We start from the raw sequence: 14386 nt of genomic DNA on the forward strand, positions 1-14386 counted from the left end.
TAACTGGCCTTTAATCTACCAAAAAAAGATCCTAAAAGGATCTGCTGGTTCTTGTCTCTCCACTCAGGATCATACAGTTTTGCCCCAGTGATGACCTTAGACCCTCTGAAGAGGCTTCTGAGCTATTCCAGTAGCAAGCAACTGCCAGTGCCTTCCCCTGTTTGTCAAACAGGAGTCACCAACCTTTGTGGCATCATAAACTAGGTTATCTCACATGAACAAACAACATGCTGGAGACTAAGCCAAAAATCTGACAATCGTTTCGCTGAGAAGCTCAGGCTGCTGCAATAAAATACAAGAGCAGCCAGTGCAAGATCTGACCCCACCTGGAATACTGTGTTCAGCTCTGGAGTCCCCAACACAAGGAGGACATGGAGCTGCTGGAGCAGGTCCAGAGGAGGCCACGAAGATGACCCGAGGGCTGGAGCACCTGTGCTATGGAGACAGGCTGAGAGAGTTGGGGCTGTTCAGCCTGGGGAAGAGAAGGCTCTGGCGTGATCTTATCACAGCCTTCCAGTACTTAAAGGGGGCCTACAGGAAAGCTGGAGAGGGACTTTTTACAAGGGCATGTAGTGACAGGACAAGGGGCAATGGCTTTAAACTGAAAGAGGGCAGATTTAGATTAGATCTAAGGAAGAAATTTTTCACTCAGAGGGTGGTGAGGCACTGGAACAGGTTGCCCAGAGAAGTTGTAGATGCCTCATCCCTGGAAGTGTTCAAGGCCAGGTTGGATGAGGCTCTGGGCAACCTGGTGTAGTGGAGGGTTTCCCTGCCCATGGCAGGGGGATTGGAACTAGATAATCTTTGAGGTCCCTTCCAACCCAAACCATTCTATGATTCTATGTTCTAACACAATTACCAATTGGAAACCCTTTTTCTTAAATACGATATGATTTCAGCTATTTACCCTCCATGTTTATTGAAAAGCAGTTGGCCAGTGATCTCATGACAGGACCCAATACTATTTGTTTTACTAGGGACTGTGGGACTCAGCAGAAGAGAAACTGAAAAGTCTGTTCGAAAGAAAGCATTTTGTTCATGCAACCACCAAGGAAATCATTCGCAGCAAAAAAATACATTGGTTTTCAGAATAGATACATTGCAGAATTCTAAAGATTAATACTGATACATTTCATAAGCTTGGAAGAAGGCAAACTATTTGCTTTACAGGGTATTTTACAGTATGTGTTTTCAAAAAATTGTTAGTGGTTACCACTATAATTTACTCACCTTTACTGTACATGAGAAAGCAAGGGCCCGTTGTTGCTGTGTGGTCTTTTTGAGGAGAGGGATTTCTGATGAAGCAAGTCTACTCTAAACATATACTCAAGAAATCCGTGCATGACAAGCACAATGTAAGATTCAAGAAGAAACACTGAAATTATGCTGCTTCAACAAGCAGAAGTAGCAATTTCTCTCAGAACTTTGGTCGGCTGCTTTCCCATTTGTGTGCCCCCGTAACAGCCTGTGCACCTCTAGTAACAGCCTCTAATGAATTTCAGGAAAAATACTTTAAGCATTTTAAAAGACCAAAACTCTGGAAAGCCATCCTAGAGCAGTATTTTTTCTATGCTTTTCAGTTTGTGGACACCTAAATTGTTTCCATAAATAAAGGCCCACTGGCTTTGAAGTTGTCCAGTGGCACCCAGGGGGTCCATGAACCACAGGCTGAAAACCACCGCTCGGGTTAAAAGCAGAGAGGGCGCACAACAAGCACTCTCCCCATTTAGCAGTTCCTGAATGTAAAATCTTTAAGCAAAATGGAGTCTCTCAACTCCAATTCTGTCTCCCTCTCATCTCTTCTTCTGACTCAGAGTCTGTGGTTTCCTGGACCCTGCGAGCGTGCAAGTTTCAATAGCTGAACCGTTGATCTGCTGCAGGACACCAAACAGCTAACGCTTGGCCTCCTGGCAGAGGTTTGCCAGCTCACTCTTACGAGCAGAATGCAACAATCTGACTTTCTGACCTTTAGAGACTTCTGTGGTCTCTCTAAAGTAATTTCTTCAATGTACCCTCTTTTACAGCAGCAACTATGGTGCCTTTTTCTACCCCGTTTCTTCAGGGAAACTGCTTTGATGATCTTGCATTTGCAGATGATCAACAATTTGAAGATATTAGCTGTAATTAGGAAGAAAACCCCTACCCTTAACACCAGACACAAATCAATCGTATCAGATTTCCTGATTAGTCTCTTTGGTAGCATTCCTTCAGAGATGCTTGCCTCAGCCACACAGCACAATCCCATGAGGAACATAACCTGCCTGGAGCACTGGACTGAAATATCCTACTGATAAGATGCTCAGAGCATTTAGGAGTTTACAAAGCAAGTTAAGAAGCTCAAGAAGCTGTGATGATTAATGAAGTTTAGATCACCTCTTGACTGAAATGCTGTACCATGTCATGCATTGTTTACTGAACTTTACAATTGCAAACAGTTATAATCAGGATGCCCATGGTCTTTTCATCACTGGTATCTCGGTCTGTATTTGGATGACAAAGTTATTTTTGTTTGCTGGCTACAAGGGTACAGATGCAGCAGCATTTCAGATGTACTACTCCATTTTCTTAAAAATACTACTTTGACAGAAGTTTCTATTATTTTTGAAGTATATCTGTATAGAAAGATGGGATTCATAAAATGCTTTTGATCCATTGCAAGTAGTATCTTTTGTTAACATATTTTGCCTTGAAGGAAGATTTAGGAGTTCTGGAAATCCATTAGTCAATCTCTCGATATCGGTTAAGCTACGAATTCGTCATTTGTTTTTCTCCATCTTCAGAGTTAAGGGGATCCCTTCACACACAGACAGTTTAAGAGAATCTTCTCATACCTTGTACAGATATAGTCTCTCCCGTCACATGTAAAATATTTTCAGAAATGTGCATTAGTGCAATATTTTCAACACAATGATAATCTCCCTATGCTTAGCAGACTGGCCAAGCCCCCATCGAATCGCAGGGGGCGACGTGGAAATGTTCCAGGACTAAAGCAAAGCTTTAACCTGGAACAAGGCTGCAATGCTTGCACAGTGCCTGCTGGCAGTACCTTGCTGAGCCGAGATTCAAAGGCAAGTGAAGTCGAGGACTTGGATGTCTTCATTCCCGTTGAGGTGGTAGAAAGTGGTTTTCCCCTGTCAACGCCATGACTCCCTTGCTTTGCCATTGCACTCCAAGGCCTGGCAGTGCTCTTCATTTTCTTTCCAAATAACTCAGTCTACAGACCCTAAAAAAAAAAAAATATGTATATGTATGTATACACACAAAAATAACAACTGTCTCTATCATCTGAAGGAGGGCAAACAGAGAGATCTGGCATCAGTTTAAAGGGCTGAAAACGCCATGCTAAACTTTATTCCCTCTCATACACATCGAAACTCATCCTAGAGAATCCCTCAGAGCAGGCTGCAGCCACTTACATTTTTCGTACTGACTGGTAACATGAAACACCACAGAAAGAACATGGGCTTTTGTCAGAGACCTCTATCAGCCACAGCAGAACACCTGCGAATGCTGAAGCACAATGAAAAAGTAACTGGGAACACTGAAGGCCACAGCAATTGAAGACAAACTTGGGATAAAAAGAAAACTACTTATCTTACTGTTAGATCCAGCATCTTCAACTGAAATAATACTCACTTTTTAAAAGTCATAGGACAAGAAAGTTTCCTTAGTTGTACAGCAAATATATCTTCTTGAGAAGCAGCTGTTGATGATGCCACAGTGATAAAAAGATGTTTCACAATACCAAGGTTTACAAAACATGGTGAAAAATATCAACTTCCTTGCAAACAAAAGTCCAGATCCACTATTCCTCAGAGATAAGCTTATGCAAGAGAGAAATCCTGCCAGGAATCAGCAAATAGACGCAAATTCCTTTTTTTGGATATAGCTGAACAAATTCAATCTGCCAGCAAGAACAACTAGTCTGTTTCTCTCAGTAGGTCGACAGCTGCCAGTTAACTAGCTACCTCAACTGTTGTAGATCTAAAGCCATAAGCTTTCACCAGTCATTGGCCAAACCAAACCAGGAATAAAATAACTAGTTGGATTTCCGCTCCCCCCCCTCACCCCCCCTCCCCCAACCAAGTCCCACCAGCCTGCTGAGTTGGGAGAGGGAGGGAGGGGAGATTGCCTGACATCTCCTCCCCTCCTCCACTTCAGCACAAGCAACGTTTTTCTTCTGCAGCTTCATTTTCTAAATTAGACACAGGATGTAGCTGCATATCCATCTTGTGAAGGCAGAGGCTAACTTGCTTCTTGCCTGTTAAAGAGGTAACCAAAAGATGCACAAAGCTCAGCCCAGTGCTTCAGCCAGGGGAATGCGCTCACAGTTAAGCACATGCTGTTTATCTCACAGGAGTCCAGCTGGGCCAGGGTGAACTTGGACAGCAACCCTCCAACAGAGATGCCGAAACAATTTCTTGCTGGCTGAGTCAGTAGAAGGGCTTAGGTCACACCTTGTATCTCGTAATTTGCTTTATACTTGATTTCACATTCACAAATAAGAACACTCACTGAACTCCTGGGAGACAAATCTGTTTGGGGCCAAGTCGTATTCGACACTGACAGCACCTTCCAGGTGCCACCATGGTCTATTGAAGGAGTGTTTTGCTGCAGAGAGGCAGAAGGGAATGTCAAGTGCTCCGCTGCCGTCTTTCGGAGAACAAAGCTAGCAAGTGACATTTCCTCTGTCTATCCTCCGTGCCTCTTGCAGCGAGGGCTGTCTGCTTTCTCCACAGCTCTGACCTGTCAGCTCCTAAACAGAGAAATAAAGTTAGTAGTTATTATTCCTAAGTATAGTCATTACTCCATTAAAATTCTTTGCACATACAGTGTGAAGCCATCAACTGATCTCATTAGAGGAGAAAGCAGAGCAGTCTTTGTTGATGATTACACTGATCACTTGGCTCCTTTTTTAAAGCACTGACAAATATGTAAGCTATATTACAGCAGATAACAATGTTTAGCATTCCCATGGTTCATGATATACCTTAGCAAGCTTTGGTGCTTTACATTATTTAATAAACTATTTTTTAATGGGCATACCATTCACTGTATTTGTACGGGTGAACAAGCAACTACACATGCAAACTATCTTCCTGATTAGATCTCAAATTATGCAGATTTGGGGTTTTGTAGATCCAGTGGTTGCACATGCATTTTACTTTATTATACCCTCTGGATTTCTTCATAACTGTATCTCATGCTTTCCTGCCTTAAGCTGTACAGATGCTTTCTTCATATCCTAAAGAATTTAATTTTGAGCCATCCAAGGCATTTTAAAGTTGCAGTGGAGTGATATGCTCATTAGACCATGACGCTGGAAGTAAAAGGACGAGGTACTTAAACCCAAACAAACAAAAAACCACAAGTCAAGAAATCCAGCCAGTAGCCTAAGGCAAACTGGCTTTTTCATGTAATGATAACTGAATTATGTGCCATGTGGATTTAATAATATTTTACTACACCAAGCAGATGAAACTAAAGTTGAGAAGAGTAGGTTTGGATTTATTAGCATTTATTAGTTTTCCATGTATTTATACAGGAATCAGCATTTGTAAAAGATGGAGGTGAGGCTTCTCATGTATTTGGCTAACCCGAATCTGTGCTGCAGATAAAGATTTCAGTCTCTGAAGTGGGATCCCAGTACTTTCCACAGCCTTATATGTACTTCAAAGAATAAAGTCAGGTTGCACACATCTTAAGCTGCTTTCATTCCTAGGTAGGTGACACATATTTGAGTTATTAGAAGTACTGCTTCAGAACTACTAAACAAAACCACTTCCAAAAAATAAGAAAAAAAGGTTCTGCTGTTCTTTGATGAGGGCAGGAAATCCATTCTCAGAGTCAACATCAGCTTTTCCTCTCTTCCAAATTCAATTTACTGCATTACAGGAAAATAAACAAAACAAAAAAAAAAAGAGAAAAAAGAAAGCTTCACAGAAGTAGTGGGCATTTGGGACAATGGGAAACCCAGAATTTCAGTATCATGGAATGGCTCATGGACTGAGTTAGGTGGCAGTGAACTGTCAACTAAAATATTAACTTAAATATATAAAATGGCTGCAGCCAGTTAGCCTTGAGGAAACCTAACGTTAGCAAAGAAGAGAGGTTTCTATAATTCTTGTGTAAAACCAATACATATACAGACAGTTTGTAATATATGGTATTTAAAAAAAAATACAGCTTTTATCTAGTTGTCTGAAGAGATACCTTTTTTTAATAGGTGAATGATTAAAAGCCAACATATCTTAAATCTGGAAAGATAAAAATGCATTTGTGGATAAACAGATAAGAGGGCTAAATATGCTGAAAAAAGAGAGTGGAATGACAGAGTGCTACTCATACAAGTCACTAATATATCACAGAACCTAACACTGTCAAGTCCAGCAAATATAAGATAATAATGACTGCAGTTTTTGAAGCAGCTCACGTTAAAAGACACCTGAAATGTACCCTTTTGTCCCAAATCTTAAACGAGGCAGCAGTTTGTCAGAGCAGTGCAATGACTAAATGGCAGCCTCTGCTTCCCTGATGGGATTTTCAGGGCAAGGCTGGTAGGAGCAGCTTGCAGAGACCATCCATCCTTCTGAGCCAGCAGAACTGGCTTTGAAAGTAGTCAATCGTGGTCAGAAACTATCCTGGAATGAGAGCCTGGGAACGGGATCACCACTAACTTAGCACAGCTGAACGGATCTTGGAAGACCATCCCTTCCACAAGCCAGGACAGAGGTAGTATATATGTACTGATATTGTAACTACTATGACATGACATCCAAGCCTTGTTATCTGCATTTCTGCGCCTGTGAAACTGCCACCAGGTAACGGCTCCCAGTGGCTTTAGAATATATCGATATATTCTACTATATAGAATACAGATATAGTCTACTATATTTTAACTAAATATCAGCATTTCCTTCTGAAAGGACCCCAGAGAGATTATGACTTGATCTCTAGGCTACCGACAGACAAACCAAAGAGAAGCAGCTTTCCACAACAGATGCAAGCAAGATGCTTTTGCAAATACAGTGGCAAAAATCACTAGTTTTACACCCATTATGTCTCAACACCTTTCAGATGAGACATGCTTCTGCTCAGTCTCCCAGAAGATGACTCGCTTTAAGCAACGCCTGGAGCTCTGTAATTTGGTTTTCCATTTCTTTCTTTGCATTTCACAGGGAACTTTTCTTATGAAGCAAACAGAACGCTGCCATGCTGAGATTCAAAGTCTGTCTGTCTATGGCACGAGCCAGATCAGCTCACTAGCAGGCCACAACTACATCCCTGTAGCATGTCCTGCTCAGAGCTGTGCTCTGAAAACATGTATAAACTGAAGATAAAAAGCAGCTCCATGCTGAAATGAATGGAGGCTCATGCCAACAATGTTTCTTCAGAGCAGCGAAATCAGTTCTATTGCCAGTCACCTCCAAACTGCAGGGGTTTGGGGTTGGGTTTTGTTAGTCGGTTTTGTTTGGGATTTTGTTTGTTTTGATTTGGTTTTGTTTGAGTGGTTTTTGATTGTTTGTTTGGTTTTCTTTAAATCTCTTACACCCAAAAGTACTGGTGTCTGAATACCCCTCTCCTCCAAAACAGGTGCTGCAAATGAGATAATCGAAGAGTTTAAAAAAATGTAAAGCTGGCCCGGACAGAGCTTTTTCTCTCAGTAATCCTCAGAATTCCCTGCAGGCATCAGAGTCAGAATCTTTAAAAATTCAGGCCATGCTATATGGTTAATCCTTTCTCACTGGTATTTTTACAGAGTATTTGGAAAATGTTGATTTGGCTATTTCAGCAGTTGGACTATCTTTCTACTGTGAAACTTCTGCCATTTCACTCGAAATTGTACTGTCTTATGAAAGATTGAGGACCTAGACATTCCTTCATTAGTCAGTCCATATGCATTAATTAACAAAAGTCTTTAGAACTTTAGCCTAGAATTATTCCCATTTTATGGCTAGAAAAACTGGATTAAGAATTTATCCTAACTCTCACAGGCAGTCAGCATCAGCAGGAACAACACTAGGTCTCTCGGATCTTAAGGCTTGGCTATCCATCAAAGGAGTAATTTACCAGTCCTGTAGAGCAAACTTCTAGGGAACACATTCTACTTGCCATTAAAGCCTGTTTTACTCTGAATAACTAAAAACATCAATTGATTTGAGTGATGACAAGCAATATTATTCACAGTCAAGAAATCTAACAGTTACACTATTCAGTAAAGAAAAATTATCAGCATATCTGCAGAACAAAGTTGCACAGGAAAACCCCTCTTGGGGGGCTAGAGATACAAGTTATCTGTACCCCATGTGCTTTACACAATTTAGGTTTTGGTGATCAGGTGTGTTTAATGCTACTTGCTCAACAGGACAGTCAAATTAAAGCAGAGTCATTCATGTTGCTTTGGGAAAATAAATTAAAAAAAGAATGATGAAAATTCATTACAACATCTGGAGAGTAATGTACCAGATGGCAGGTTCCTTGAGATCTGTGAATGCCCAGCATTTCTGAAAAATGAGGTCACAAGTACCAGCTTTGCAGATAGGGCTCTCCAAGGACAGCAGTCTGACTTCAGTGGGTTAAAAAGCACGATCCCCAGTGCCATTTTCCTGTAATTCAGTTACTTTTATTACATCAAAAGGTCAGACTCTTCCAGAACCTTTATTACACATTTCCATGAAATCAGAGTACAATTCTCTTCAGGGTTTTTCAGCATGCAAAATTTGCATCATGCTTATACTATTTTCCTTCTAACCTAATCAATCTCTGCTATTTTCAGACAAACTATCAACTGGAACACAGAAATATCTAACAAGTTCAGTAAACTGCAAAGCATTTTCTAGCGGCATGTAGGAAGCTATATGGCAGGATAGCCAGCTGGGCTAAAATAGAATTCTTTTCTGCCTTTCACATCAATTCACTTTAAACAACAATTTTTAGGCTTGACAGATGCTTCCATATGACTCATCTTGATTTCTCAGCTGATACCAGGAATCAAGCCAGGGTCACAAACCAGGGAAGCTGATAGTCCAATACAGTAATTGGTACCATGGAGATAGATGGCACAGATAAAAGTCTACTTGGAAATAAGACTGAGCTAACAAATAAAACCAAACTCTTTACTCTTTTGGTCATCTTTAGCAGCTTTCCTTAGGCATCTGCTCCTTTCGGCTCAGTGTATAGCCTTTCTGTATCTAATACATGCATCCTCTCTTTTCTCTAGTTTCTGTTGCCTTGTTTTTGGTGCCTTTGAGGCTATCTCAGTGCAACCTTCCTCCATTATTCCTCCAAGTGGAGACACTTGCTGGATTTTTGCTGGTACAAAGCTTAGCTTTCATTAGAATTAAATTTAAAAGCCCACCAAAAAAAATTAAAAAAAAAAAAATAAATCACAAGACAGACCACCTTCTTCCACCCAAACAGCACTCAAAGGAACAGCCAAGCTACGCTTATTTATAAAACCTCATCTGTAAGGCTCTTCTTGCTATTGCTGGCCGAAGACAGAGAATCAATTATAAACCTGACCCCAAACACTGAGCAGCAGTTTCCTCTAGTCTACCTCAGCAGACTTGCTTACCAATCTCGCTCGCAGCTGAATTTTCATGTTTAGCTGGTAAAGCACCAGGAGACAAGACATCACTTGGAAATTTTCATGTCCAGACTGTGTGTTACAGGAGGGCAAATTCTGCTGCTTTTGTGCATGCCTCAAGCAAAGGTGGTTTCAGTATTGCTTTTTTTTTAACTTTCAAGAGTGGAGAATAGTGTACATACAGTTAGACAGTTATGGAATTCAGGTGCTTTTGCAAGGAGTTAAAAGTGTTGATAAATTTTAGCTACAAAACAAATACACAGAAATTAAGACACATACATACCTGAGGTCACCCAACTAATCATTGGGAAGATACAAACCAAAATATGAGTCCCAGGATTTAACCATCAGAGGCTCTGATACAGCTTAGGAGTCACATCTTCAAAATCTTCAGCGCACTAAGGTTGCCTGAAGATTGTATCCTGATTGGAAAGTTACTCTTTTGGGTTTTAGTTTGCTTTGTTTTAATTGCTCTTCTGTAGAACTCTTAAAAAAATCTCAGAGTGCTTTCAGCATAACATCAGATGAGAATTTTCTTCAGAAGGCACATGGCTCCCTTCCTCTTCAGTGTGACCAACTACTGCAGAGCCAGCTCCTTTCCCTTCATGGTATCAGATGGAACCACACCGACAATGAAAACTCCCTTGGATCACCCAAAGACAAATTTACTTTACCTGTGGTTACGGTGGTAAGAGACAGTCTCACATTTTTGTGCTGTTTGCAGTGTTTCTTGCTTATTTCCTTAGTGTGTTTTCCATAATTCTCTAAAATTGATATTTGTTAAGTAGTATATAAACGCACCAAAAGGTTACAAGCATGTGTAAGCTACATCAGAAACAGCCTAAGCGAGGACAGTTCCAGTCAGCGACAAATAACGGGTTTCTGGCCATCAACTCAGCTTCCGAAACCATCCCAACGAGACTGCCAGAGTCCAGGTCAGCAACTGCAAAACTCCATGTCTCAACACGGCTCAAAATAAAATTCTCTTCCCACAGCAACCATTAGAGTCATTGATGACTTTTCCAGGCATGGACAAATGAGAGAACTGTAAAACCTTCTGCCTACCCTCCTCCACAGAAGATCCCCCTGGAGTTTTGGATTTGTCAATCTTTCATTCTTAGTTAGATCCCATTAGAAAAAATGCACAAGTTACAACAAAATCCTCACGTGTGCATATGAACAAAGGATTTATTTAGCTACATTTCTCTTGTCCTTATTCCATATTACTGGCCATTTATAAGATGGAATAAACCAGATAGCTCTACTACTTCTCTAGCTAAAATAGCCAGAACTGTCATCCAGCACAGTGACAGATGCTTAAAAAAAGAGGCCAAAGCTGTACTTTGAAATATCTGGGAACATGCTCCTCCTGTAATTTAAATTATGCTGTTTGTACATGGATACTCACTCTCCTCCTCCGCCTTCCTCACACTGATTATCTAACCAGTCACCATTACACATCTCAGATGAGAAACTATGCTACCTCCCTATGACCCCTGCTCTTACAAACAACACGGGGATAAGGAAACAAAAATCCCAACCTATCTGTAATTTTCTGCTCATTAGCCTTCCAGAAGGACAGTGGCAACTACCAGCTGGATGGTGTGACAGCTGCAGAAGCTACGAAGCACAACTGTCTGCTGGCAATCAGTAAAAAAATCCACTCTGTTTCTCTGGTTTAAGTAGATGTCTTGGTAAGGTTGAAAGGACAAAAGACTGATACGATCTTTCACTAACTCCAGAGCAGAGATGTAGACTTAAACTTGGCGATTCTGAATCATGTTCATCATACTAGCGATGGATGCAGACACGCAAGGAAAAAGACAGAAGGGCAGGGAGGCAACATGCATTTGCAGGGAGACAGGCAGGCTCCTCATCCTGGGAGAGCACACGTGCAAGCAGGTAGGTTAGATGTGCTGCTTAGGGACACTCAGCAGTGTCAGGTTAACAGTTGGACTCGATCTTCAAGGTCTTTTCCAACCTAAACGATTCTGTGATTCTACGTAGTGGCAGAATGTATACACAGAGGTTATGCAATCGATTCCAGATTTTATCAAGTCACAAAGTGACACCTAGGAAGTAATTGCACACTACAGAATTTGGAGAATGCATTTTTTTAAGTTATAGTTCCCTCATTACTTCAATGCATGACAAGCAGGGAAAGTTTACATAGTGCTAACATCCACCCTTTGGAGACATAAATCGAAGGAAAGATTCAGAGAGGGTAAAAACGATGCATTGATTCCAAACTTCCTTTTTGAAGTTCCAACCATATTATAATGGCAAAGAATTAGGTCAGTCTGGGCTTTCCCCAGTATGACTCTGCCCTGAATAGATGGGTTTAATTTACGTTCAGTATATTGCAGGTTGAGAACAAAATGTTTTAGAACCATTTCAAGGTAGCTACTGCTCATTAATCCAGGTTCTTTGAAGTACTGTCCTCGTGAATACAGCACAAAGCAAGTGACACATACAGTTAACACTTCATGTGTTGCCAACCCGCAAGATGGAAGAAAAGAAGGTTTCATTTCAGATAGAGCAAGAGCTATATAATTGCTAAAGAAATTAAGAATAATTACAAGTAGTTTGCCTGATAATTACCTGCCATTACATTTTTCTGTAGCATAGAGGGTAGACATCTACAAGAGAGAAGGAATGATCATGTTTTTCGGAATGGCAGACAGACGCACAGCATGTGGCTACATGGTAATCCTGACTGGTACACGCACACAGACTGGCAGGTTCCTTGTCCCCCAAAGCACGGAGGGATGATCTTGAGGTCAATGCGCTGGCTTGGGATTCCACCCGATTCTATCCTCAGCTCCAGCACAGCTTTATCGCACCACCTCAGCCATGCAATCTTTCTAATGCCTTAGTTTTTCCATTTATAAAAATGGAATCATAATCATTCACTAAATAGCATATTTATGAAGATACACTCATTCATGTGCCTTGGAAAGGAACCCCACAGAAAAAAAAACTAAAAAGGAGATAAATCAACATCTGTCACACAGCACACATGTGAGCAGCCCCACAGATTGCCACATGCTGGGATGTTTCCCTGACTCCCATTTTCCACCCATCACAACTCAGAGAAATAACTGAGGTCTGGAAGCTATCTCCTCAAGGAGATATTTATCCATTATCACAGTGCAGAATGGACCACTTGTTAAAGTTAATAAACTGGAAACTTCTGAATGTTTATATGAGTGGCAGCAAGAACTTCTAAAAGAAAAGGTTCTTTGCAAAGATGAGGACATAACTCCAAAACCGCAGGAGACACTAGAGAACTTCTGCATTTTAAAAATACTCGTACCAAACAGGAACAGAAAGAATTTAGGCAACAATATCAAAGGTTTCCAACTGTGACTTAGGGAACCAGCGACGGACTGAAAGAGCCACCTTGGTGGGCTACATAATGAAATGAAATTGTTTTAGGACTGAGGTAGAAAGGGAAGGGGTAGTCCCCACACGAGTGTGCGTTAGGATGAGGGATTCTTGCGTCAGTTACCTGCCAAATTGTGCAGGCAAAGAACAATTTCAGCAAATCAAAGATCCTCCCTCCTGCCGAGGTTACGGAGGCAGAGAGCAGTTTATGATTTAGAAAGGGCAGAAGAGCAACACGCAAACCAGTCCCTTTTGGAGGTGAGACTGACAGGATTAGTAGGGGACATGTAGAAGAACTCACACTGTGTACAAGAGGAGGGGGTAGAGAATCCCAGTTTTCAAACCAATTCTACCAGTAATCCTTTACTGCTACACATACAGGACTTCAATAACATCTCTCCAACTTTGCCATATCACATGCTATAGAAATGCTATTATTATTACTATTGTTATTATGATCAAGCTTCAGTCCACAGCACAATTTTACAGACAACTGTTAAACTGCTGTAATTAAAGGGACCTGCTGAGATCCTGACCAGCTCTGAGCTGTCGTGTTGTAAGAGGGTACCCGCCTGGCACGCTCCCCAGTGCTTTCACTGCCAAACCTATTTGCTTACCAGCTTGTTCCTTTCTGCCCTTGCTTGACCAGTCTGTGTGAACATGCAGTAGCAGAGGAGAGTCTGCCTGTGCTCCAGTTTGGTTTAATTGTCAGAGCGCATCTCTAAATCGCCAGAGAAAGCAGAACCAGGCACAGAAACAGCTTCAGCCCTTCTGTCACTAAATTTGTGTAGCTGAGCAGAAGGAAAATACAGTAGCCAGCTCTCACAGACTCACATGGTGGGATTTTGTTGTTGTTGTAATGGCTTTTAGACCACCTCCAGCCCACTTTCAGCTAATGCAGAATTGTTTGCACTGTACATTTTTTGGTTTATGCGATTTAGTTTTAGAGTGAGATACTATGAAAAAAAAAGTGTTGTTGAGCAAAGCAGGTCTATTCACTAAAGAATACGTTACTGATCCTAAAACCTTTCTAGAGATAATACAGTTCCCACCTTAAAAAATAAAAGATATTAAAATACTTACAGTAAAAGCTTGTCCTCTTTTCTGCATTAAAAACAAAACTGTCTCCCACTGTCTTCTGACAGCGTGTGCAAGCCAAACTGAAAATTCAGGGCTTGAGTGCTTCCCTGAGAGGAAAACCACATTGCAGCGAGACACAGAGAGCTGCTTGAGAAATGATTCACATACGGAAGCAAGCTGGCTTCACCAGTGCTTTGGCATTCAGCACACACACATATGCACACTTGCTTACTCAGGGGAATGAGAAATATTATATTTTCACCAAAGCAAGGAAGATTTATGCAAGCAAGCCATTTGTATCCCACCTCCAAAACACTGAGATGCTTCAATCTG

General features: G+C 41.2%; 1 protein-coding gene across 1 annotated transcript in view; it reads right to left on the reverse strand.

Moving 5' to 3' along the window:
• SPECC1 (sperm antigen with calponin homology and coiled-coil domains 1) overlaps positions 1–3193 on the reverse strand; it is a 74021-nt gene extending 70828 nt beyond the window's left edge. The window contains exon 1 of the mRNA XM_009980175.2: positions 3047–3193. Coding sequence (XP_009978477.1) covers positions 3047–3193 — 147 coding nt within the window. The remainder of the gene's footprint in view (positions 1–3046) is intronic.
• Positions 3194–14386: the final 11193 nt, after the last annotated feature.

Source organism: Tauraco erythrolophus, chromosome 21 (genome assembly GCF_009769465.1).
Source record: "Tauraco erythrolophus isolate bTauEry1 chromosome 21, bTauEry1.pri, whole genome shotgun sequence".
In the NCBI taxonomy this organism is placed as follows: Eukaryota; Metazoa; Chordata; class Aves; order Musophagiformes; family Musophagidae; genus Tauraco; species Tauraco erythrolophus.